Source organism: Budorcas taxicolor, chromosome 8 (assembly GCF_023091745.1).
Source record: "Budorcas taxicolor isolate Tak-1 chromosome 8, Takin1.1, whole genome shotgun sequence".
In the NCBI taxonomy this organism is placed as follows: Eukaryota; Metazoa; Chordata; class Mammalia; order Artiodactyla; family Bovidae; genus Budorcas; species Budorcas taxicolor.
The window spans coordinates 113,724,108-113,750,086 of NC_068917.1; the positions used below are offsets into that span (position 1 = coordinate 113,724,108).

The 25,979-nt window shown below is 40.7% G+C and overlaps 1 protein-coding gene across 1 annotated transcript in view; it reads right to left on the reverse strand.

Annotated features, from left to right (window-relative positions):
• The window catches only part of C5 (complement C5), a 94,066-nt gene that overhangs the window by 60,299 nt on the left and 7,788 nt on the right, over window positions 1-25,979 (reverse strand). Inside the window, exons 3-15 of the mRNA XM_052645117.1 lie at window positions 24,184-24,346; window positions 18,928-18,998; window positions 17,525-17,616; window positions 15,940-16,022; window positions 13,569-13,659; window positions 11,653-11,767; window positions 9,775-9,901; window positions 6,924-7,039; window positions 4,974-5,159; window positions 3,511-3,714; window positions 2,407-2,616; window positions 2,137-2,286; window positions 434-563 (exon numbers count right to left, since the gene is read on the reverse strand). Coding sequence (XP_052501077.1) covers window positions 434-563; window positions 2,137-2,286; window positions 2,407-2,616; window positions 3,511-3,714; window positions 4,974-5,159; window positions 6,924-7,039; window positions 9,775-9,901; window positions 11,653-11,767; window positions 13,569-13,659; window positions 15,940-16,022; window positions 17,525-17,616; window positions 18,928-18,998; window positions 24,184-24,346 — 1,738 coding nt within the window. The remainder of the gene's footprint in view (window positions 1-433; window positions 564-2,136; window positions 2,287-2,406; window positions 2,617-3,510; window positions 3,715-4,973; window positions 5,160-6,923; window positions 7,040-9,774; window positions 9,902-11,652; window positions 11,768-13,568; window positions 13,660-15,939; window positions 16,023-17,524; window positions 17,617-18,927; window positions 18,999-24,183; window positions 24,347-25,979) is intronic.

Sequence of the window (25,979 nt, forward strand, 5' to 3'; positions counted from 1 at the left end):
GGAAACGATCGATTCTATACGAGGAAGAGCTTGCACAGAGGAGATGAGTCGTCCACTAGCTTCTGCAGGCGGATGAAAGGGAGAGCAGTCCTAATGAGGAGAAGTCAAAGACGTCAAACAGGCTAGTGCCACCCATAACCACACTTGGTTCTCTATGGCATAAACATAAGGTCCCGTAGAGTGGGATGAGAAACGGCTGCAAAGAGCTGGGGAGAAGATCACGGAGCGCCTGGAGCATTACAGAGAAGAATTTGTACTTTATCTTGAAGGCTAATGAAACCATTTATACAGAGGAGTTACCCAGTCATGTCACCATAAGATCAGTGTAGCGAATTATTCTGGAGGAGGGACAACAACGAAGTCTGGGAGGCAAACTGTTCACGTAAATTTCAGTAACCAGTTTGAAGAGTAAACAAGAATCGGTGGTTTTTACCGTCTTCTCGGGTGTTATCTGCGTTTGCGTTGGTGAGGAAGGTGAGTCCGGCTAGATAGAACACGTCTGCATTGTCACGGCCACCGCCTGCCCCGCAGCCCAGGTCACTCGTCTCTAAAGTTTGAAATACCTGTTCAGAGGTACTTAGTTAATTTAGTAATTCTTAGCACGCTTCCTAAAAGGCAAAATAGTAAGCCTAATCAGATACGGAAATCATTCCTCTGAAAAACTAAAGGTACAAACTGTTATATGATTCTAACAAATCTGGGAAATGCATAGGCCTATCATTTATCAAATGGCCAAAGACCGAATTTCCCGACTTCCTTCCTTTAGTTTGTTCTTAAAAATACACGCCTATTCAAAATTAAATCAAGAACTAAGTTTTAAGCTTCGATGAGACGATGCTTCGAAATCGACCCATGCTGTTTTGTACATAGAGTGCATACTATAATCAATATAATGTCCAAAAAAGAATAAATGAGTGAATTTGTAAGTGAATTAATAAGCTAGCTTTTAAATCACTGAAAGATAAAAAAAAAAATCAGCGCAATCTCTCGTATTTTGGGAAAGAGGGCTCTAGGTTCTAAGTGAACGAGAATTTGTTTGGGGGAAGGCTTTTCCCAGTTTTAATTTTGACCCCAAATAATTTTTCTTTCTGAATATGTTTAACTTAATAGTTTCTCAGTTCTTTCTTCCTTCTTCAAAGAAACTCAAGTCTAGAAAACTGTAGCAGAGCACAGGGGAGGTAAGGGCTTCCCTGGGGGCTCAGCTGGTAAAGAACCCGCCTGCAATGTGGGAGACCTGGGTTCAGTCCCTGGGTTGGGAAGACCCCCTGGAGAAGGGAAAGTCTACCCACTCCAGTGTTCTGGCCTAGAGAATTCTGAGGACTGTATAGTCCATGGGGGGGCAAAGAGTCGGACACGACTGAACAACTTTCACTTCTCATAGGGGAGGTAAATGGGAACTTAGAGGAAAAGAGTCTGCCTGCAATGCAGGAGACCCTGGTTCAATTCCTAGGTTGGGAAGATCCCCTGGGGAAAGGATAGGCTATCCACTCCAGTATTCTTATGCTTCCCTTGTGGCTTAGCTGGTAAATAATTCGCCTGCAATGCAGGAGACCTGGGTTTGATCCCTGGGTTGGGAAGATCCCCTGGAGAAGGAAAAGGCCACCCACTCCAGTACTCTGGCCTGGAGAATTCCATGGGCTGTATAGTCCATGGGGTCACAAAGAGTTAGACGTGACTGAGCAATTTTCACTTTCACTTTCAGAGTAAATGAATAATTTTCAGATTCTTCTGGGCCACAGATTTTAATGAGTAAAAAAAAAGGAAACAAAAGCGAAAATCCCCCAGAGCTTGCCTATTCATTCTTCCTTGGTGCTGCTACTGTAAAGTCCCGTGCTCCCAAATCTCCAAACCCTACCAATCAGTGGTACTCTGGCCCCATGAATGTCCCTACTAGCACGATCATATGCTTTTAAAGTGCTTAACTCCATACTTGGAAAAGTGAAAAAGGATAGACCTGGGCTTTGGAGACTAGCGTGATGGCTCTCCTTCCTAAGAGCCCCTGTTCTGAGAAGACTGCGTCAGCAGAAAAGCAAGTCTAGTCCGAATTTAATTCTTTCCCCACCACTCACCCTAACGGCCCGTTTGCGAAGCACTGCCTCGGGCCACCCCAGTAACGAAGGCCACACACTACTTAACTCTTTCCAGGGGCCTCTTGGCAGTCCTTTGCACCCCGTATATAGCACTGTCCACTGCTGTCAAAGCCACCCAGGAATCCAGCTCAGTTTCCATAGTAAGAGATACACGTTGGCCAGGGGAATACGTATCTGTCCTTGGAGACAGGTGAACCTAAAGGTCATTTGGAAAAGAAAATAATCATTTGTATGACACAAAACTTCACAGATAGCTGCATTTACAGCCCCTTTATTCAGGAGAAAATCTGACTGGGACTTTTAACTTGTGGCTTACCTCAAGCTGGTTGCCACACTTTTCCTCGATATTTAACCAGACTGAATCGGACACTAATTCTGCAGTCTGCTCCCCTGTGATGATGTAATAGACCAGGAGACGAGCGGAAGGAACCATGTCCTGTGTCACTGGGATGTTTATACTTTGATAAGCTGAATCCGAAAGTTTATCCCTTGTGCCATAGTGAACAATTTTGCCCTTGGATAAAATCTAAAAATAAACAGCAGCAGAAATGGTAATTACAACACATAACCTTTGCTTTAGGATAGAGCTTGGGAGTGAGAGTAGAAATTATGTTAAAGAAAAAGAAAGTTTACATTGCCAGGGCCTACTATGTGCCAGGAACTTCATGTTCAATTAACTCTTTTAGTTTCCATGATAACCAGAAGGTTGGGAATGCTATCTCCATTGTGCAGATGAAGGGACTGAAGTTCAGGAATTAACTAGATGTCATTTAAATTTTTTCCTTAAAACTGTTGAAAGAAAGTCATCATCACTTGTGTGGCCTGAACTTCAGAATAATTAATCCCATTTCTTCGGTAATTGTCATGAAGCCTATAACATTTTTTGTGGATTCTTTCCTAGCTTTCACTGACAGTCTTGACTGATCCCTCTGTTTAATGTAAGTGACGTAATAGGGATACTCCTGGAGCAGGTTTGAAATGATTCAACCCTTAAGAGCAGGATTTGGGTCCCTCCTGTATTACACTGAAATGCACGTATTTTAAACGGGTCTAGGTAGGCAATCTGTGGCCATGAAGTAGAGCAGAGGTAATGTGAGAATTTAATCAGGCTCTCTCTGCAGAGGACTCGCGCTCTCTTTGGTGAAAGGCACGTCACACGGAGAATCAGAGGTTCCCAGTTCTGATCTCGACCTTTCTCTTCCAAATTGGGTGACTGTGGTGAGTCTTAAGTCCTTGGTCCCTCAGCTTCCTCTTCTGTGAAACAGTCATGAAAATCATGCCCTGTCTCAAAGGCTTTTGAAAAACTGGCTATTCAGTCAGGTGATGTTCTTGGAAGTGCTTTGTAAGAACTTATGTCAGGGATCATTCTAACACTTCTCTGTAAGCAAAGGTCAGGTAAATCTATCACTATTATACTTACCAAGTAATTGTAGTGAGTTATTTTGTCAATATATGGACTTCTGGGTGTGACAACGATACTCAGATGCTCTCCCACAAGCAAATGTTTATAGTTTTCTGTCCAGTCAATATAAAGGTAGCTTTGGCTGAGAGATGAATACGCTACTGCTCGGTAATCTTTATTGGCCTGATTTTCTTCGGGAAGGTCTAGATCCTCTGTCTTGATCTGAAAAGGAAAAAAAAAAAGTTAAACAAAGATACGTGGACCGTGATGTGAAGGTATGTTTTCTGTGAAACATACCTTTTAAATTCCTTTCTTTGCTTTATATATTTCTAAATTTCACAACACCAATTGCTAAAGAAAAAGAAATCCACTCCTCCAATGTGTTTGTACAGCTGTGGTATCAGATAACTTTACAAAGGCTATGGACAATAACTGGGATAATACGGGACTGTGGGTTATGGTGGGAAAGTCCAGTGAAGTGAAAACAGAGTGATGCTCATGGAACAAACACTGGCATCCTCCCTGAAGTGTCATGGTGAGCTTGGGATTCTTCTCTTATGGGTTACAGGCCCCGAGGACTGGGGACAGGAGTTGTGGATGGACATCACACAGGCTTTTGGCCCAGTTTCACTGTGAAGCCATAGCACAGGCAAGGGCTTACAAACACAGAGTGGGGCAGGAGTGATATCATGGCAGTGATATCGGCCTTTGACAGCAGAGAGGTTAATATCTGGGGTGAGATATACATTGGTTTGCATTCAAGAGCCATCATTTATTAAGTCTGGATAAGTTATATAACCACAAGAGAGGTTAAAAGCCTCTGTTTCCTCAGCAGCAAAATGGCAAAGACAGTATTCTCTGATTCAGAGAGCTGATTAAATGGGTATGGAATGTGTTCTACATAAAGCTCTTAGTATGATGTCTAGCGCTTCGTACGGGCTCAGCAGATGACAGCGAATCTGTGCAGCTGACATGCTGTCAGTGTCATTGACACACATTATTAAGTTATTTTTTATCTGGAGTTTATCCTAAATATTATTTGCTGGGAGAGAAGACTATTAAGTGAACTTTCAGGTAGAGTAATTCATATAGCTAGAAAAAAAAGAGAGGATTCCACATTTGACCCCTCTGTGGCCCTGAAGAGAGACAAAAGTTTGCGAGGTGGGAAAGAGAGACTTTTCTATCACTAATTTTCATTGCTATTCCTATTTCATGCTTCTAGATTTTAATACAGTCTTACTAATGCAAGAGAAAATAATTCACCTGAAATAAAAACTGATACATTTATCTTCCTAAACGACCATTCAGTTAATTTGAAGATTGCCTCTGGTGCTTTTTTTTTCTCCTTTGGTTGCAAAATTGTGGAACTGTTTGCTGGACTCATGTCTAAAATCTGCCACATTTTTTTCTGCACATTGGCCAAAACACACAGTCAAAAGTACACAGTGTCCTAGAAAATTTAACAGGAGAATTCAGCTCACATTAAACTCCAGCACCGTCACTTCAGATGGGAGATTCACCACAAAAGAAGCTACTCCGTCACTGGAACGTGTTACACTCTTTTTCGACTCCAAGTCAGATATCTCTTGGTTCACGTCGAACGTTTTTGCGCTCAGGGTCACCGGTATCCCTCCTACTAAATGGTCAAATGAATCCTTAACTTGCACCTGTTTGCCAGAACAGTCCAAATTCATTTCCACAGCTCATCACTTCTTTTAAAGCAAAACAGTTCTGAAATAATTTTCCTTTCTCCTCACCAGTGTATAAATTATTCATATTCAATTAACTAAAGAGAAGCATGTTCTCATATATAAAAGAGTCTAATCTTATTTAGTTAAATCATTCTTGAATGGATTCCCCTGTATATCAAGAAGACTCAGAATATAAACATTGTATTAGGCCTGCCAAGTAGATGAGATAAGGTCTTCTGTTCTTTAATTTCTGTGTTTCTTCAATTGGTTGAGAACTAGATAAAAGAGAAAATGAAGCAATCACTTCTGGGAATTAATCTCTTAGACATGAGAGATAACAGTATAGGGCTTAGTCACTCAGTCGTGTCCAGCTCTTTGCAACCCATGGAATGTAGCCTGCCAGGCTTCACTGTCCATGGGGTTTCTCCAAGCTAGAATACTGGAGTGGGTTGCACGCCCTTCTCCAGGGGGTCTTCCCCACCCAGGAATCAAACCAGGGTCTCCTGCATTTTAGGAAGATTCTTTACCAGCTGAACTACCAGAGAAGCCCCATGAGAAACAATAAATACATTTTTTTCTCCTTAAACTCTACCTCTCATTGCCATGCATATGCTAAATTCATATAGAATTTCCACAAAGGTATATTTTACATTATTTATTTTTATATGTGATGTGAAATATATAGAGATATATAGTATATAAATATATTTATATAAAGATAAATATATAATGCATAGACATTTAAAAAATAAATATATTCTATATACTGACATATTTTATGATCTTTTGTATATATTGTATTAATATACTCTATAATAAATTGTAAATTATCATATGCATTATACAGTAACATGTTATATATTATTAAATGTGTTGTATATGTATTAAGAAGTTATAAGCATGTCCAAAGGTTGCTTGGGGTCTGATAAATCTTTTTCTCTTAAAAGCCAGTGATCTACAGCTTTCTAAAGGATAGGGAATAAAAATATTCATTTTATAAATATAATAAAACATAGTATATGTAATAGAGTATGTTTTATATAATATATAATCAGATATAGAATACTAAATACAATAAAATATAATTACAAAGTCAGGTAAATGTTTTAGCTCCATACTATCAGCATTTTAAAAAGGAAAAGAGGAAGAAGGAGAGAAAATATTGAAAAGGAGAAAAAAAAAACAAAAACCGGAGAGGAAAGAGTCAGGGACAGACAGAAAAGTGTTGAGATGGAAAGGACAGGGAACGATACAGAGAGATGAGCTCCGACGGCGTCACATGCCGAGAAGGCCGCGTGAAGAGCGCAGCAGTGCCCCCTCAGCCCGTGGGAAATGAACACACAGAGAAAGGGGTTTATTCTCAAGGAATGACATCTCTGTCTTAAGGCTTTTTAAGAACGTGTTGTCAAATAATTTTAAATGTTAGTATTTTTTTGAACTATAGACATATGGAGCTTTATTTATAACACATATCGTTAAGGTAAGGCTCATTTAGGGAATGCCTAACACAGGCTATCCTACTAAATGCTGATACTGTCCTAGGGTTTGATACTATTCCCAAGAGAGAAGCTGGCTGGCGGTTCCCACTGCTGACCACACTGCCAGAGAGGCAGACCTCACGCACAGACTGAGCCCCCTCTGTGCTCTGCCTCTCCTTTATCCTTCCTTCGCTTGTCAGCCCCCCATATTTTTTTTGAGAAAGACAATCACATTCAGCAGTACCCCCACCCCCAACCTAACCTTGATAGAATATGGAATCCCAGGCTTCACAAAAAGAGGAGTAGCAACCAAGTTCAGTTTGTAGGGAGAAAGGACATATTTGATGCCAGGAATTTCTGCTTCTTCAGAAAATCCACCTGAAGAAATGACAAAAATGTATTAGAAGTGTACTGATCTGTGTGGGGAGCCACATCTGTCTCCATGTGCCTCCACAGACCCACTCATTCATTCCTGCACTCACTCCTTTACCAGCAGCAAGTAGACATGGGTCTTGGTTCGGAGGGGCAGTGCAGAGAAGAGTTTAAACCCTTCTCAGGCGTTTCCAAGGCCTTATGCTCAGGGCTTACGTGTAGAGACGGCCCTTGTGGAAGTAGGGAAATAGGATCAGACTGAGGCGAAATTTGAGGAGGGGATGCCACTTTCACCGGTTGCTTGAGTTCCATTTAAATACATAGAAGGCATTAAGGAGAGAAGAAAGGGTCAGCCAGAGACTAAGCCTTACAGGGAGGTCATCTTTAGGGAGCAGGGATATAGAGAGAATTGAAGAAAACATAAAAAAAGAGCTTCAGGTAGAGAGAACCCAGAGGGTCTATTGGCAAGACCCAATAGTGTTACCCTTTGGCTAAAACTTGTATATAATCAGTTATCAGAATAATATACAGAGCTCTAGTGTCCCTAACTTCTTCCAGAATTACATCCCTGACACTCCCACATATCGGCTTCCCAGGCAGCGCTAGTGGTAGAGAACCCGCCTGCAAGTGCAGGAGATAGAAGAGACATGGTTTTGAGCCCTGGGTCAGGAAGAGCCCCTGGAGGAGGGCATGGCAACCTACTCCAGTATTCTTGCCTTGAGAATCCCATGGACAGAGGAGCCTGGTGGGCTTCGGTGCATGGGGCTGCAAAGTGTTGGACACGACTGGAGTGACTTAGCATGCACATACGCACCCCTACATATATATCCTATACTTCAGCCAGCAGGGTGATCTGCTATTCTCAACGGTCACCCTTGGTATGTCCCCTCTCTGAAGAGTGCCCCACTTCACGCTGCCTGTCACCCCTCCCTCAAAACCCTACTAGTCTTTCAAGACAAGACCAGTCATCTTCAGGACACCTTTGCTGGTTGCTCAGCGATCATCTGGGAGCTCGTCTTCTTCTGCAGGTCAGTAGCACTAAGCACTTTGCTTAGAGCACACGTGGACTCCCTTCTTGTCAAAGAATTCTTTGTATATTTGTCTTTAAGCTGATGGTGTTTGTAAGGCACTTGAGTACTGAAATTATGCACCATTAACATTTGTAAGCTGCATATTTAGCAGTGCTCTTTGCATATCTAATAAACATTGCTTAAACGGAATTTATTTTAAATAAATCGAGAAAAATAACAGTAAGAAAGAAACATTAAAACAATGTCAAAAATATAGAGAGGGCAGGGAGTCTAAAGTCATCATCATTTTCCTGCATCTTTTGAGCATCTGATGTATACAAGGTGCTTAATAACTCTGTAATCACCTCAGTTCTTCATTCTGCTTCCCTAGAAGGACAAGTATAAGGAGCTAGAAGGAGACTTAGGAATCTTCTAGTGTAACAGTCATTTTATTGGAAAAAAATGGACTTAGTGTGTTTAAATTATTTGCTCATGGTTGACTGGGGGTTCAATATAGACCTGCAAATATAAGGTACGTTAGTAATCGAGATATATCAGAAGTAAGACAAAGTAATCCAACTGGGAGTAATAATTATTAACTATTAAAACCATCAGAGTGAGGGTTAAGAGTACTAGACAAGATATTAAGAATGCTAAGGGAAAAAAATAGGTGGTGAGGAGGAGAGGACGAAGAAGGGGGAAGACGAGGAGGAACAGGAGGAGGGGAAAATGGAGAGGGAAGAGGACTAGGAGGGAGGAGAGGTGGCGAGGAGGGGAGGACAGGAGAAAGGGGGGAAGAGGTGCTGGTCAGAGTGCCCTGCACACATGGACTCTTTCATTCCCGCCGTAACACTAAGAGGCGTATACCATTATTGGACCCATGTTAGAAACATTACCTCCAGTTTTGGATAGAATTACGATTCCAGAAGAAGAGGGCTTTATCGTGTACTTTGTTCAACTCCCTCATCATACAACTAAGTGGATAAAACAGTGGTAGTCGTGGTAACTTTCGTTTGCACGGTACTTCACCAAATGTCTCTACACACATGATCTCTTTGGTTTTGATTCCTTCCGGGTGAGAAAACTGAGGTGCCAGATGTTCAAGTCAGACAGGCTGTGAGCCACTTGGGCTGTTAACTGGGCGGGTGTCATCCCTTCTCGCCACTGAGACAGTAGAGACCCAGTGGCTAGGGAGTGACAACGCTACACTCCAATCCCAGTTTTAATGATGGAAAAATCAAATGTAACTATGAAAGGAAGTAAAACGTGAAAGAATGTAGTAATTATTTATACCTTTAATATGCTGTCTAAATATTTCCCAAGAGAAAGTCCCTTCGCTAGTGCATGCTAAGTCGCTTCAGTCACGTCCAACTCTGTGAGCCCATGGACTACAGCCCGCCAGGCTTCTCTGTCCATGGGATGCTCCAGACAAGGCTGCTGGAGTGGGTTGCCATGCCCTCCTCCTGGGGACCTCCTCTGGTGGCTCAGAGGTAAAGAATCTGCCTGCCAATGCAGGGGACACAGGAGCTGCAGCTTCAGTCTCTGGGTCAGGAAGGTCCCCTGGAGAAGGAAATGGCAGCCCACTCCAGTATTCTTGCCTGGGAAATTCCATGGACAGAGGAGCCTGGAGGGCTATAGTTCATGGAGTTGCAAAAGAGTCGGACACGACTTAGCAACTAAACAACAGCGAATATTTGCCAAGAGAAAGTTTAAGAGGGAAAACAAACTTACCTGTAGACTCCGTGATTATCACACCAATATAGAGGTACTTGTCGTTTAAATCTTCTAGACTTTCATAGGACAATTCTTTAACTGCTGTTTCAGAGTTAAATGTGACTTGAGCCATTCCGTTTATCAACTTTTTAAAGGGGGAAAATAAACAAGTTATTTCAAAGAAGAATTTATAAGGAAAAAATGAATAAAATGTGCCTTTACTAGCCTCTCAATCGAAGACAAAGAGGAAAGCTTTACCACTAAAGCGAGCAACTGAGTCCACAGTTAAGCCCAGAGTGTTATCTTCTAATCTATTTGTTTAGAATTATAGATGTGGAAGGATCTTAAACAGTATTTGGTTCCACAGGTCTTTTTTGTACTAGCTGGCAAAGATGACTTCTTCCCATCACTGAGTCATCATCATCTTTTTAGGCCTCTCAGCTTACTTTTGCTCTTAACTGAGAGTTTATGGGATTTTATGATATTTACTCTGCTTGCATATTAAGACACTAATTTAAAAACGCACAGTGGGTAATGGGATACAGGGTTATCTACGATATGTTAATCGCTAAGTCGTGTCCGACTCTCTGCCACCCCACAGACTGCAGCCTGCCAGGCTCCTCTGTCCATGGAATTTTCCAGGCAAGAATACTGGAGTGGGTTGCTATTCCTTCTCCAGGGGATCTTCCCAACCCAGAGACCGAACCCCAGACAGATGTTTACTGTCTGAGCCACCAGCGAAGCATATGGTATTATTTAATTATTAACCACAACAGTAGAACAGATTTTGCCTTATTTTTTCTTCTAAAACTGAGTACTTCGGGGACAGGGATTTTTGTCTTATGTAGCTTTAAACCTCAGTGTTTAACATAGAATCTTGCATTAAAAAAGAGGCGTTTATATCTTAAATGAAACTGTACTTTGAAAGAGCAAGGGCTCACTAACTGGTGATGCAAGCTCTGTGAAGGGCAGTAGTGACCAAAATGACGTGAGCCCTTACCGTCCACAGCGTGGCGCAGAGAGCACCGAGCCGGGAAGGGGCGGCAGGGCCTCTGAGCTCCCGCAACCGCTCGGCCTTCACTGTGGGCCAGTGACTTCTCAGTGAGCTCACGGCAATTCATTCACTTACAAATCTTTACAGAGCAGCTACAAAACTTGCCAGCAGCTGAGCTGGCTCTAGGCGTACAGTGGGAATGATTCAGACCCCAGAGAGCCTGGTGTAGAGAACGGTAAAGCAGCAAACAGCGTCACTAACTGCAGTGGTTTCCAAGCTCAGCACTATTGACACTTTGGACAGGGTAATTCTTTGCTGAGGGCGCACTGCTCTGAAGGACTTTTACAACGTCCCTGGCCTCGACCCACGAAATGCTCACGTGACCCTCTTGCCCAGTTGTGACAACCACAAATGTCTCTGGACATTACCAAATGTCTCCTTGGGGTAGAAATCACCCTTGGTTGAAAACCACTGCAATATAAAGTGTGAAACACGCTCCATCGAGAGTGACTCAAGGCCTGAGGGAGCAGGATGGGTGTTGATGTGGAGACAATGAATGGGATGGCGTTAGCCAGGCAGAGAAGAAGCAGGAGGTGACAAAGCAAAAGGGCATTCCCTGGCAGAAGGAGCAGCTCTGCAGACACCTGGAGGCGAGAGAGACTGGGGTGAGTTGGCAAAACGGGTGACCAGTGCAAGGGAGAAGAAAGGGAGGGATGGGCCGGCAGGGGGCTTGCTGACAAGGAGACTGAACTTTCTCCTCAGGATAGTGAGGAGTCGGTGGAAGGTTTCTGAGCTCCCATTTCCACACCTGCACGAAACAGCATAGAGGACCAGATGGTACAGAAGGGGCTTTCCGTCTCCAGCGTTCACGATGGACCTTCAGGTGCCACTGAGCCTCTTACCGTTGTGCTCTGCATTGCTTTTTGCATCATTTCTTTTTGATTATCTTTTAAGTTGTCTCTTATTCCAAAAGAGATATAAACGTCAGCCTCGTTGACGACTTTATTATAAAAATATCTGTCAAACAATCATACCATAAAATTGTTCTGCTAACACCATTACAATAACAAGGTCCAGATAAAATATAACAATTTAAAATCACATAAAGCATTTGACATACTTTAAAGTGCCTTTCCATCCACTATTACATTTCATCCTCATAAAGCCACTGTAATAAAGCCAAAGTACAGATTTTTATTACTATGTGCTAGATGAAATAAACTGATTTTGAGGAGATCAAAAGAGTCAGGTCTGGGCCTCTTTCTTACAAAACACATCACTTCCTCAATGATTTTGATAACAGTGGAGAACTGCTCTTTATTTTCTTTTACATATTTTAAAGCAGCATACCCAGTCTCACAGTTATATAAGCTCTTTTTAAAAACTCTAACTGCATATTTCCTTTTTTAGTTTAGAATTAAAACAATGATAAAGAAAACTTTCTGTAGAGCAAACATGATAGCAAGATCTTACTTTTGTTATTCGTAGTTTGAACAAAAAAAGTAAGTCTCTCTGTTAAAAGAAGTCCATTTCTACAACTGTCTGTCCAGTGAGCCTTTTACAGTGGCTTAGATCAAGTGACAAACACTCTATCTGAGGAATAAACGCTAGGAGGAGAGGCAGCATATGGTAGCATTTGAAGGCAAGGATTCTGGAACAAGACAGACCACGTGATTTATTAGCTGTACGATCTTGGGCAAATTACTTAACATTTATGTACCTTCGTTTTTCTGTTTATAATGTGGGGATAGTAATTGTATCTATCACAGAGTTTTGTAAAGATTAAATGAGCTAATACATACAGAATGCTTTGGAAAGTGCCTGACATATATAGTTACATAAATCGGTTACTGGTTTTAATAATTATACTAGGTCATTTTTAAATGGTAGGTCGCTTATAAAAGTAACCCCAATTCTCCACCTCCCCATGCGTCTACTGCCTTTGCAGCTCCTTGGATGCAAAGGGTGTGAAGGGAGTCTGTCTCCTTCAGGCGGATGCTGTGATTTGCTTTGGACAAAAGAATGTGGTGGAAGTGACTGTGTGTTAGTCCCAAAGTCTCAAAGGGACTTTTATGCTCCCATTTTCTCTCTTTGAGCATTGCTGCTACTACAAGCTAGCCCGTTGGTTGATGAGAAACACACATGGGCCAGTCATCCTTGCAGCTTCAGTCAACTGCCAGTTAACTGTCAGGCATCTGAGTAAGACCTTCCTAGGCCAGCCAGCCCCCAGCTGACCTGGCAACTGACTGCAGGCACATGGGTGAGCCCCACTGACATCAGCCTGGCCCAAACAGCAGAACTGCCCAGCTGACTCATAAATAGTTGTGGTTTTAAGGCACTGGGTCCCAAAGTAGTTATGCAGCATTAGCTGGCTGATGAAGCCATTAAAAATGATAAGAAGTTAAAGCTTCATATCTCAGTCCCAGTATCCTAAGGCACGCTGCTTCCTAAACATACACACTGAGCTTATGTTTTTAGGAATTTTTTTTTTTGGGGGGGGGCGCTGGTGAATATTTAACTAGACTAAAATTGGAATCAGCTAAAATCAGTATGAGCAAATAAACTATAGGCGTGATGTCGTCTCAGTCAGGTAGTTTCAAAGTCATGCCAGACATTGCCACTAAATCACAGATCTCAGCGATGTACAAATGTATCAGCTCACCACACAGTACACCTTAAACTTTCCCAATGTCATACGTCAATTATACCTCAATAAAACTGGGGGTAAAAATCAAAGATCTCACTCTGGGCAAATGTCACCAAAGTTAGCACTCAGTTTAACTGAAAAATCTGAAAACAAAACAAAAAACGTTCTTACCTTGCTCTTATAGTAATTTCAAAATTAGTAAAGTCCTTATAACCAATGAAATTACTTTCTGGTTCTATTGAGATAGAAAAATGTGGCAACACTGAAAATAAAAACGAAGAAGCAACGTTACCATTTGAATGAGAGCGGTCTTTAAAGCGCAGCGCCGGGCTGTATTTCCGGTACAGCCGGGTAAGCTGCGACATCAGCGCGGCATCCACCCTGTCATTACCATCGTCATCGACAACGGGATCTCTGGGAAGCCTCCTGTTCCGCCAATCAGAGGTGTTCATACGCTGCGTGCTAGAAGAACTTCGCTTATACTCTGATTTCAGCACTTACAGGCGACTGACTACTCCCTCCGCTAGACGATGGGCTCCTTAGACTATTCTCTTTATTTTTGCGTGTCTCCTCCTCCCTCAACCTTCTCATGAGCCACAAATATAGCATGTGCTCAACAAATGTTTATTAAATTGAAAATGGAAAAAGAATTGTCTTGCTTGTTTAACATATCCCTTTTTTGCCTAGTAGATACAATCTACCCAGTCTCCAAATTCCAACATAAAACTCTCACTTTAGTCAATAAGCGAGAGCTTACAATTAGCTACAAGAAAGAAGCTTCATGCAAAATTGAAAATTAGGGCGGAAGGGAAGGAGGGTTTTTTTCCCTGTCTCTTTGGTATCCTGATTGCCCAAGAGAAAACAATTTCACCTGTCCAAAATAGCATGGTCTTCTCTTTGCTCTAACACAGCCTGGGTAGTAAGGTTTACAGATTCTATTAACCTGCACAACACTTAACAGAAATTGGGTGATTGTATGACCTTGATATTGTAGATCAAGACTGTCACGTGAGAGTAAGTGAGATGGGGTCAGATATGGCTTATATGTTTCCTAGATGGTGAAAGGGCCTTCCTGCACAAACGGTCAAGAATCTACCTGCAGTGTGGGAGGAAACAGAAGTCAAACAGCAATGCAACCTGTTGCTCTGGGCTGCATTCCTGTGTTATTAAAGATCAAGGCGGATATGTTCTCTCCAAGATATAAAGTAGAGGAAAATATTTCATCGTTTCATCCAGTACCTACTTGCCATATAGCCTGCACACTCCTACCAAGAGGGATACACCCGTGAACACGACAGACAAACCCTACCCTCAATGATCTCACAGTCGAGCAGGGAAGACAAGCATAAGCAAAGAATTACACAAACACTTGAGACCGTTATGAAAGCTGATATTTACAAGTGAGTACAGGGAGTCCTTCCCAGGAAAGAGAATTCAGGGAAAACGTCACTGAATAAATGGTTTTTCAACCGAGACTTGAGGGTGAGTGGGAGTTGGCTAGGTGAGAGGGAGGGGGCTGTAGGGAGATCATATGCAAAGTCACCATTAATGAGGCTGAGGAGATGGCAATGAGGAGGCAGTGGGGACTCAATAACGAAAAAACGTCGAGAATAGCTTCAAAGCAGAGGTAACAGTTGGGGGTTGAGGGTGCGTTTTCAGTAGTCCATGAGGGAGCCTGGTGATAAAATCGACGTGTGGCTGCAGATAATAAGAAGTGGATAAATTTTAGATATGTACAAGAAGCAGCAAAAACGCATGGAGGAAAGGGGACCAGTTAGGATGATATGTTATTTAGAGCCTATAATCTTTAAAGTTGAGCTTCATGATAGTACATTTGTTTTGTCACTGTTTGTTAACTGTTAAAATTCACGTGTTTATTCGCCACATTATTATGAGTCTATTGAAAGAATTAAAAAATGACTTCAAGCAAAATAAAGTTAAACTTTGTATCAGAGCACACAAATACTCTAGTAAACAAGAAATGGGAAGGTTAAGCGGTTTGTACGTTAATTATTAGTCCGTTAACATGACTGGTTTCAAAGTAAGACTATCTGATATTTTTGGATCAATGAATGTATTAGGCGTGTCTGAGTCAGAAGGAAAACAGCACTGGACTCGGGGTAAGGAAGTGCACACGCTCCTGTTTGGTCACTAACGGGTGGTGATGAAGCAAGTAAACCACCTGTCAGTCTCACCAGGTTCCGTTCACCTCAACTCTGGTTGCTTCTCCGAAAACCCTAATTCTGGAAAGGACCTGAGCCAGCCAAGCTCCTCAGGGGGCTAGGTCTCTTGGAGCTCTATGATGAGGAAGACAAGTCCAGAGGGTTGGTGTGCTTGTTCAAGGTGAACAGGGCAGCTACACCCAGAGCTCAGGCATTCAGACAGCGCCCACTCCTCCCTCCGCCGCAATCAGTACTTCTAACCATACCAGCAAGCAGCCTCATCTTCGGCTGGAGTGATTTTGCATTAAGTTCATTCGTGAAAACAATTATTGCAAAAATGCTAACTCTACATAGGTAAACTTTTAATCATCAGAAATTACCATATTCTTTAACTTCAAAATATGCGGTTCCAGTTGTTGAAAAGTCTTCTTTATATTTAGCTCGAATGGTCCACACACCGTATCTATGGGAACAAAATATTTAAAATTATGGAAGTCATGAAACGTGCCTGTTATGTTGAGGGGCTATACAGACAGGACCCCTGTCCTCAAGAAGTTCTTTGTGACTCCATGGACTGTAGCCTACCAGGCTCCTCTGTCCATGGGATTTTCCAGGCAATAGTACTGGAGTGGATTGCCATTTCCTTCTCCAGGGGATCTTCCCAACCCAGGGATTGAACCCGAGTCTCCCGCATTGTAGACAGACGCTTTACTGTCTGAGCCACCAGGGAAGGCCCAGTTTATAGCCTAGTGGGGAGTAAAGGCAAGTAAATTAATAAAGAATTACTTACAAAACTGAGATAAGTGCCATGAAGAAAATAAGAAAGTAAAAGGAGGAGAGAGAAAAGAAAATGGAAGAGAGGGACTACATACGATCTTGGATCCAAGATAGCCTCTTTGAAAAGAGAGCATTTAACCCACGTCCTAAAGAATGAGAGGAAGCCAGCTTTGTGAAGAGTGAGATGAAGCACATTTTAAGCAGAGGGGACAACCTGTGAAAAGGTACTGGGTAGGAAAGCAATGGTCATAGGAGGCTATCATGGCTGATACATAATCTGGCATAATCTACCACTTGGCATAAGATGGAGTTGGAGAAATGATAATAGTTATACAATAATCGGATCAATTCTTTGCTATTATGGAATATTTTCAAGGAGGTACACAATTTTAAAATTACCCAAATTATGTAAATCCCCCAATTTCATCCAAATTTCTAGAAGATCTTCAGTACAGTGAATTAACTGTGAACTCCCTTCTAGAGGGCAGAGCAAAAATGACCAGAAGAAGATTTTAAAGTGATATTGCAGTCATTTTTATACGCACTTATCCGTCCTCCTTTAAGTTGGTTGGAGGCAGGGACTCTGTATTTTTTATTTCTACTTAAAATTTCTCATTCCCATTGTACTTTGCATTTCCCAGGAATGTGTTCACTAAATTTTTATCACATTGAGTTCTGTTTAAACATGTTCCTATTCCTCTAGCGTGAGACCAAATGGAGGAAATGAGTTTACTAAGCTCTTCCCTCTTGAAATCTGTCTTCTGGAAGTCTATGCAGTAACGACTACAGAAGACCAATATTTTTACTGGTCATAGCAAGACACGGGGCAACACCAGCCTTTTAGACTGGTAGTCTGTTAGATTCCTTGGAGGGTGGAAGGTTGATGGTTTTGATAGAAAAAGGCCTGGGAACTTTTTTTTTTTTTTTTGCTTCTTCCAAATTTTAATTTCTATATGTAAAGAAGATTGGTGAGAAGTATTGGGAGTGGTTTGTTTGTTTTGCCAGAACCTGAGCCTAGCTTTTCATTAGATCTGAAAAGACTTTGCACATTTCTTTCACACTTAACTTTTTGTTAACACTAGGTGGCTCCATTTGACTGGTTATCTACCTCACACCCAAAAGTTCCAGATGTCTGTTTTACAGAAAACTTTATTAAAAACAAACAAACAAACAAAAACTTTAAAATACTTAGGATTAGATGGAATCTTGAAGTCAGGAAAAGAAATAATTCCAGTATAATCATTTTCTTCTATCATGTCAACTTCTGATCCTTCGGGATCCTTTGAAGAAAAGCAGACAATTTCCAAGCATATAGATCACAATAAAAAAATTAACTGATTACGTTGTCTTTGATTGATAGAAATATTTACTAACAAATATCATGTCTTCAAATTAAATATGAAGGAGGAAAACCATTTAAATGTTGTGAAAGACAAATATGGCTCATTTAAGGCATTTCCTCCTTTTTTTGACTTTCTTCCATCTCCTGCCTCACTTGAAAAAAAAAAAAAGTAAATCAGTGTCCAGGGTATCCTAGTCTCAATTATCTAGAAGAGATTCAACTCTCTATCGTATGGCTAAAAGAAAGAACTATGACAAAACCTGATGTTATGATGAACCAAATAATAGCTTACACACTTTATAGATACCAGAATCTACATTTTGTATGTGTTCATTTGGAACTTTCCAAAGCAAATATGCTGTACAATTCATTTATCAGCTAGAAATTTTGAAAGTTTACAGGTTATGTCAATAATTATCAACCATAATCTTGGAATACACTAATGCTTCTCAAATAATGCATTATAAAATACTCAGATGTGAAAGTTTATGAACGTTTCATAATTTTTGTAAGTTATACAGGATTCAAGGTTATTGCTGTACAGCCCTCTTTTTCACTCATGTTCTGTTAAGATTTTCAGTTTTTTGGTTCCTTGAGTAGGAGAAAAAGGCACTGCAACCTGCAGTAGGGGACCTACTGTCGAAAGGCGAGCGGTTCTTTCCTCCCAAAACTTTGTAGGGTTTCGACGTGAACTGGGAAGACCATGGGAATTTATTGCACACACCTGTTATGTACCTCATGGCTCAAGAAAGGCTGATAATTATTGATCTTTATCTCACGGGGTTAGCACTATTTTCCATGTGCTAGTGTGTCTTACTTACTAAACTCTAAAGTCATCGGGAGCAAGTGCCACAGGCTGTAATTCTTTACCTTGTATTGTGCAAATCAAACATATACTTAACAGACATTCAGCTACTTCTTAGTTGAATCAATGGATTAATTCACTAAGTTGAATTCTTAGTGATTGAGGGGTGGTCTTTAAGAAATCTATCATGAAGGATGTATTTAAATGATTTGGTTCAAAACCATAACTTGTTGAGATTTTCATTTTCATGAGATTTTTACATATTGTAAAGGAATAAACCTATAATGTTATACACACAGAAGGTGTTCAATAACCATTTCTGAACATTGAATAAATTAGTATGGTGTCAGGACAGGGTTATGGAACAAAGTATCTTGTCCTGATGAAAATTTAAATAATTTAAAAATTTTAATATAAAATTATTATTTAAATAAACATACTTACTATGAAAGTTAAGACAGTTTCTCTTTTGGCTGGCTTCAGGTCATCATTCAGTGAATAAACTCTAACCTTTACTGTAAGAATAATCGATATCATCAATAACTTTGTGAAGCACAGTATTTAGATATTTTCAATAATCATCCTTAAAAGAGATGAGCCTCATCTTAAAGATTCAATACATAATCATATATGAAAATTCATATTTAAAAGAAAGAAAAAGTTAACTTGTAGACAACACGTCACTAAAAATTTTTTCTTTTATTGAGAATCCTTTTCAGTTCAGTTCAGTTCATTTCCGTCACTCAGTCATGTTCGACTCTTTCCAACCCTGTGGACTGCAGCACGCCAGGCCTCCCTATCCATCACCAACTCCCGGAGTTTGCTCAAACTTATGTCCATCGAGTCGGTGATGCCATCCAACCACCTCATCCTCTGTTGTCCCCTTCTCCTCCTGCCTTCAATCTTTCCCAGCACATTACTAAAATTTTTTTCTTTGAAAGAGAATCTTTTTGGATTCCTTTAAAGAGCTACTTCTAATGAATTTAAAGAACAGTTCACTTTATTAAAATGTATTTGCTTATATCTTTGGGAGAACAAATATATAGTACAAAATGAGTTATATCTGTAATTAGGCCAGGATTTATAAAAAATTTCATAGCAGCAAAATAGTGATGTCTACCCTAGGGTTGTATTGAGCTTAGTCACTCAGTCATGTGGACTGAGTGTGACCCAGGGGCTGTAGCCCATCAGGCTTCTCTGTCCATGAGGATTCTCCAGGCAAGAATACTGGAGCGGGTTGCCACGCGTGCCTCCAGGGGATCTTTCCAACCCAACCTGGGATCGAACCCAGGTCTCCTGCACTGCAGTCAGATTCTTTACTCTCTGAGCCACCAGGGAAGCCCAAGAATACTGCAGTGGTTATACTAGGAGTATAATGAATCATCTCAGAATTAAAGACTTTAATGGAAAATTAGGTGGTTTGTTTCAGACTACACACTCTTACAACATGGCCCCAAATTGCCTCTTGTTGTTGCTCAGGATAGTTCTGAATTGTACAGTTTTATTATATTTATTGAGCCAGATCCTACAAATATTTGTTCATTATTAAAAGAATAATGGCAGGGGGCTTAATAACAATTAGCTCCCTTCCACTTCTTCCTGTCAGGTAATAGATCCCCACCTTTTAAACAAATATATCTGCTTAGCTTTTAACTCTTAGCTGCTTGAACACGCTGGTTTAATTCCTTCCAATGACGTATTATAATTTCTCTAGGGTTTTTCTGATGCTCAAATCATTTCATGGCCAGAACTTTAACCACAAAATAAAACTGAACTGATGTCATAAACCTTTTAAAGGGTCAGTATTATGCAAAGCTCTACCTGAGAAGTCACATATTAAGCTCTCTAAAATTGATTTCACTAAGACCATAAGATCAAAATGAAATGCTCAGTAAATCCCTCAGCCCTACTGTCCCCTCACCCCTGTCTCTCAGCTCGAGTCCTCTCTTCTGCCTTATGAACATACCTGGTCCAGCCCTGAGCATCACTGAGCTGCTGCTGGAGGCAGTGTGCCGCAAAAGTTAAGAGTTTGGGCCCTAGAATTCAAAACTTTGGTTCCATTCCTATCTCTGCCACTTTCTAACGTGACCCAGAATAGGATACTTAATCCCTCTTACCCCTTAGGTCCCACATCTGTAACACAGGACTGCTAGTATCTGCTTCATAGCACGTGAGACTAAATGAGAAAAAGCTTTGCATAACCCAGTGCATAATAACTAACCAATGAATGCTTATTATTTTTATTATTTCTATAGCTACTGCTTGTCCACTTTCTCACTCAGTTTGTGCTAGGTTAGAAAATTAACCTTGTCTTAATAACGATGGTATATCAAGTGAAGTGAAGTGAAGTCACTCAGTCGTGTCCGACTCTTCGAGACCCCATGGACCAGCCTACCAGGCTCCTCCGCCCATGGGATTTTCCAGGCAAGAGTACTGGAGTGGGGTGCCATTGCCTTCTCCAGGTATAGCAAAGGCAAGTTCAATGAATGCTTTTTGTACCAAAGGTATAGCTTATAGACTTTTAAAATATATATACTGAATGCCTTCTATGTGCAGACACTACGTTAGGCACCGAGATATGGTGGTGACGAATCAGACGTGGAATTCCTCTAACGGAGTGGAATAGAGAGGCAAACATAAGATCCCACAAGTAACTGTCAACTTCCAGGGGTGGGAAATGCTGCGAAGGACACTCCCCGGCTTTCTGAGGCTGACAGAGGGAGCCTTGAAGCAGAGAAGGCTGCCCTCTATGTGATGGCATGGAAGAGTTGAGTGGAAGTTCAGAGGGCAAGGAAGGTGATGAATGTACCGAGAAGAGGTGCGCAGGCCTTACTACGGACCGGAGAACGATATAAGAAAGCAACTGTAAAGAGGTCAGTTTGGCTGCTGTCCGCGGACGAGGGGCGGCCCGGTGGGTGATGAGGCAGGAGGGGAGCGCAGGACACAGGCTGTGTGAGATTGGAAGCATTTTGGTCAATATTCTGAAATTCTTCATCCTGTAAAGCCTTGAAGATCTAAGCCTCTATCCTAGAGGTACTTATATGAAAAATCCCTCAAGGATCTTCAGATTAAAATGTGAGGACTGGGACATTAGAGCTATAAATAGCAAGATGTAATTAATTTCCAAAAGAATTACTAATTCTTTTTCTTCTGTGTAATTAAGGCTTTGTGCTATTCCATAGATTAAACGATAATGGAAAATACTTTCCTGGTGCTTACTCTGGGATAGGCAGTGTTTGCAGTGCTTTATACGTATGAATTCACCGAACTCTCCCAACAACTCTGTGAGATACGTTCCATTACTATCTCCATTATATGGATGAGGAAAATGGGACTCAGAAAGATTAACTCACACAAGGTCATGGAGCTAATAAGAGCCCCAACTGTGATTTGAACCCAGACAATTTGGCTCCAGAGTCTGCTGTTCACAACTATACTTTGCTACCTCTCATTAATGCGTCAAAATTTAGAGGGAGGTGCTCTGGTTTTCTCTATGATTTATTCTAAGATAGAATAGGTCTTAGAGAGATCTTAGAGATCTCTCATCTCTATTCTAAGATGAAGACACTATATATTTTTATGGTAAAGTTCTGATAAAGAAATAACAAATGGGGCCGTTCTTAAGGGAAACCTGAAGAGCTAAAAAAGTCCCAGGGTCTGGGTATCAGGCTGCTTGATGGACAAAGATGAGGACCCTAGGGACTTGCCTGGAGGGCCAGTGGTTAAGACTGTACGCTTCCATTGCGAAGCGCACAGGTTCAATCCCTGGTCAGGGAACTAAGGTCCTGCATGCCACAGGGCATGGCCAAAAATTAAACAAGAGGGAAAAAGAGATGAGAACCCTAAACAGTAAGTAGTGTCAACAAGACCCAATTAAAGAAGCATCCTCTAATATGCGAGGAGGACAAGGGTGATGGTATATTTGTTTCGGGATATGATATTTAAAGGGTTTCCCTGGCGGCTCAGAGGTTAAAGAGTCTGCCTGGAATGTGGGAGACCCGGGTTTGATCCCTGGGTCAGGAAGATCCCCTGCAGAAGGAAATGGTCAACCCACTCCAGGACTCTTGCCTGGAGAATCCCACGGAGGGAGGAGCCTGGTAGGCTACAGTCCATGGGGTCGAAAAGAGTCGGACATGACTGAGCGACTTCACTTTCACTTTCGTGATTTTTAAAAAGGGCTCAAACTTTATGGGCAGAGACTCTCTCCATGAACACCAAGTCATCTTCTTGGAGTCAACAGGATGCTATTCTGGCAATGACATTATGTCCAAGCTGGAAGCGGTACCCCAGCCTTTCTAGGCCTTTTCTCTCTGAGCTGGCCATAACAGGAGCTCCTGTTTAAAAGGCAATGGTGCAGGCCCGTTCCCTCCATACTGCCATCAGCATCAGCCAACATGCAGCAAGTATGTACTACCTGAAAGGCTTTCAACAAAACTGGCTAGTCTTGCCTCTCATCCTCTTCCTTCGCCAACAATGCCATTGTTGGAACTCCATAACCTTCCCCTTCCATGTACAGTTCTCTTATAATACCATCCTGATTTGCTCGAAAGTTGATTTTGGCAACAGGGAGTGATGGAGGAATTGAAAATTTTGCAGATACATGAACATATGTGGGCAGCATTCACACTTTTCTGTGTTTGGTTTTTCATTCATTGGGAGTAAATCCAGCCATTCACCAATCAGAGTTTTGATTGGCTACCCTATCCTTTCCCCCTCTAACAGATAAACCACTAATACAAAACAGTGTTCTAATAGGAGCTTTCTTTAGGCAGATCTCCTTAGAAAATTAATATCCACTTATTTATGTGACTTCACTTACTTTTTGCTGAATCATCTGATACCCTAGGGTTTGATTTGTTTTCTGAATTTGAGAATTAGCTGCAAAGTAATAGAATGTTTTTATGATCGCTACTTTATAACAAATTATTTTTAAATTGCCAAAATTATATTTGCAGTTACCTCTTATAGCTTGTTTAATAATAAAACCTAACACTCCATTTCACAGTTCTTAAATAGCTTTTTTTCTACATGGGAACAACTGTCAGGGTAGATAATGTAATTGTTGATTTTTGTGATTTCCATATGAATCTAAGATTTATATTTAAAATTTAAAAACTAAATTCCATATAATTATTTAACAATTTCCATATGAATTTAAAATTAAAATTATATTTATAAGTGTAAAAATCACTGGGGATTGAGACTTTTGATCAAGTTGGAAATCCGTCTCCACTTAAACTCAAGTGTTGAAAAGCTCACAGTGATATTGGCCTGTCATCTTCTCATTTTGTGGTGTCTCTGCTTTCGTTATCACAGTGCTGGTGGCCTCAGAATGAGCTCAGCAGTGTTCATACTGCTCTGTTTAGATAGATAACCAGCAAGGACCTATTGCATAGCCCAGGGGCCTCTGCTCAATAGTCTGTAATAACCTAAAAGTGAAGATGATTTGATACATGCATTTGTTCAAATGAGCCACTTTGCCGTACACCTGCAACTAGCGCAGCTTTGTAAATCAATTTTACTCCAAAATGCAAAATAAAAACTAAACATAGACAATTCTTCCCCACATCCAGAGTTCAGCTTAAATAAATGCCATCCTCCGTTATCTAGTTGCTCAAGCTTGAAGGGAAAAAAGCTCTACAGCATAGTGTCAATGCCCATCACACTACTCCCCAGAGAAAGAAGTATCTTATACTCTACCTGACTGGTGTGGAGTGTAAACAGGTTTGTCTGTATGAATGAAGAGGAATCCATTGTCATAGGTTATTGGCATTTTTTTTGCTTGTGAAAAATGCTTTGATATAACTTCCAAATACACATGTGAAATGGAGCTTTGTCTTTCAGACAGCTGTTTGGGTTGTATCTGTAAAAGAAAATGTTGACGGGAAAGACTATAATAATTTTAAAGTTATAAAACATGTTATTTAAAAAGTAGTATAGGAGCCAAAGTAGTAAATTACTTTTGCTCCAAGCCCTTCCGTATCAAACATCATAATCAACATTCAGCTTTAAGTAATTAAAAAATTTTTGGTTTTATGCTTCCCAAATTTTATGTGCATTTGGTAAAACTACTACTATGGAAGTGTTAGCCACTCAGTCGTGTCTGACTCTTTGTGACCCCATGGACCGTAGCCCACCAGGCTCCTCTGTCCATGGAATTCTCCAGGCACGAACAGACCCAGGGATCAAACCTGGGTCTCCTACACTGCGGGCAGATCCTTTACCATCTGACCCACAGCTCTCTTAACAAGCTTTAACCTCTTCAGTTTGCTGGATTATTCCGTGCTCTCCATTCCCTCTGTTCAACATCCTGACGGATGCTCAGGACACTGTATTATATTCACATCCTCTGTTCCCGTGGTTGAGCAGTACAGTTTCCAGTTTGAGATAAAAGCTAATTAATACAACCAACCATGTTGAATTAGATATATGAGAGTACTGTAAACATTTGGAAAAGCAGTAAGAATCTATAAAGATTCTGCACTCAGATTGCTTTGCGAGTACCTAAGTTTTTTCTCTGCTTCAAGGAAACCGAAACTGCAGAACAGATGATTCGTTAAAGGTGTGACACATTGTGAATAAGGCTTGCTGCTGCAAGTGGGCCCAAGAAAAGACCTTGGCACAACATCAAACGATTAGCAAATAAAGGTATATTGTAATGTTAAGATAAATTTAAATGCTTAAGATATGCATCAGTTTTTATGATTTCCCCACCCTAATTTACTTTTCCAAGTTAGCCATTTAAGTTAGCACTGTTCAATAGAGCTTTCTGTGGTGAGGGGAATGTCCTATATCTATGCTGCTCAGTACATGCCATCTGTAGCTATTTAAGCACTAGAAACATGGCTAGTATGAGTGATGAACTGAATTTTTTATATTAGTTACATTTGATTGATTTAAATTTAAAGGTAACAGCCACATGTTTGTGGCTAACGGCAGCAGATAAAAGTGTCTTCTTTGGGGAAATGAATTTTATTTCTTCATAAACCTAATAAGTGGACCTGTTTGCTAAAAGGTTAGAGCACTTATCATCAAGGACATGAAGCAAAGAATTCCTACGTTTGGTTAGAATTTATTTAGATCAGTGTTTCTGAAATTTGAGTAATATATAGAACTCTTTTAAAGGGTAAGATATTCTGGAAGACTGTCAGTGTTGACTTTTTGCTATTTATAAAAATAAAGAAATATTTTCAGTACAGTGTTAAATATGTACAGACCTAAAAGTCAGTATAATATTCTTGTGCTTATGACTTTTGTATAATTATAAAATCAAAACATTTATAAAATAAACTCAAAATGGTAAACATCAATGTAATTCTAACTTGTAGCTCTTTATAAAATTTCAAAGTTTAATCTCTTTTTAAAGAACTCACGTTAAAGAAACAATGGTCTAATAAGCCTCAGAGGCCCTTCCAAGTCTAGAAGTCTCTGATTTTTTGGTTCTTTATTTTTGAATTTATATCAGAATTTAAAACAATATTTTTCACTTGGATAAG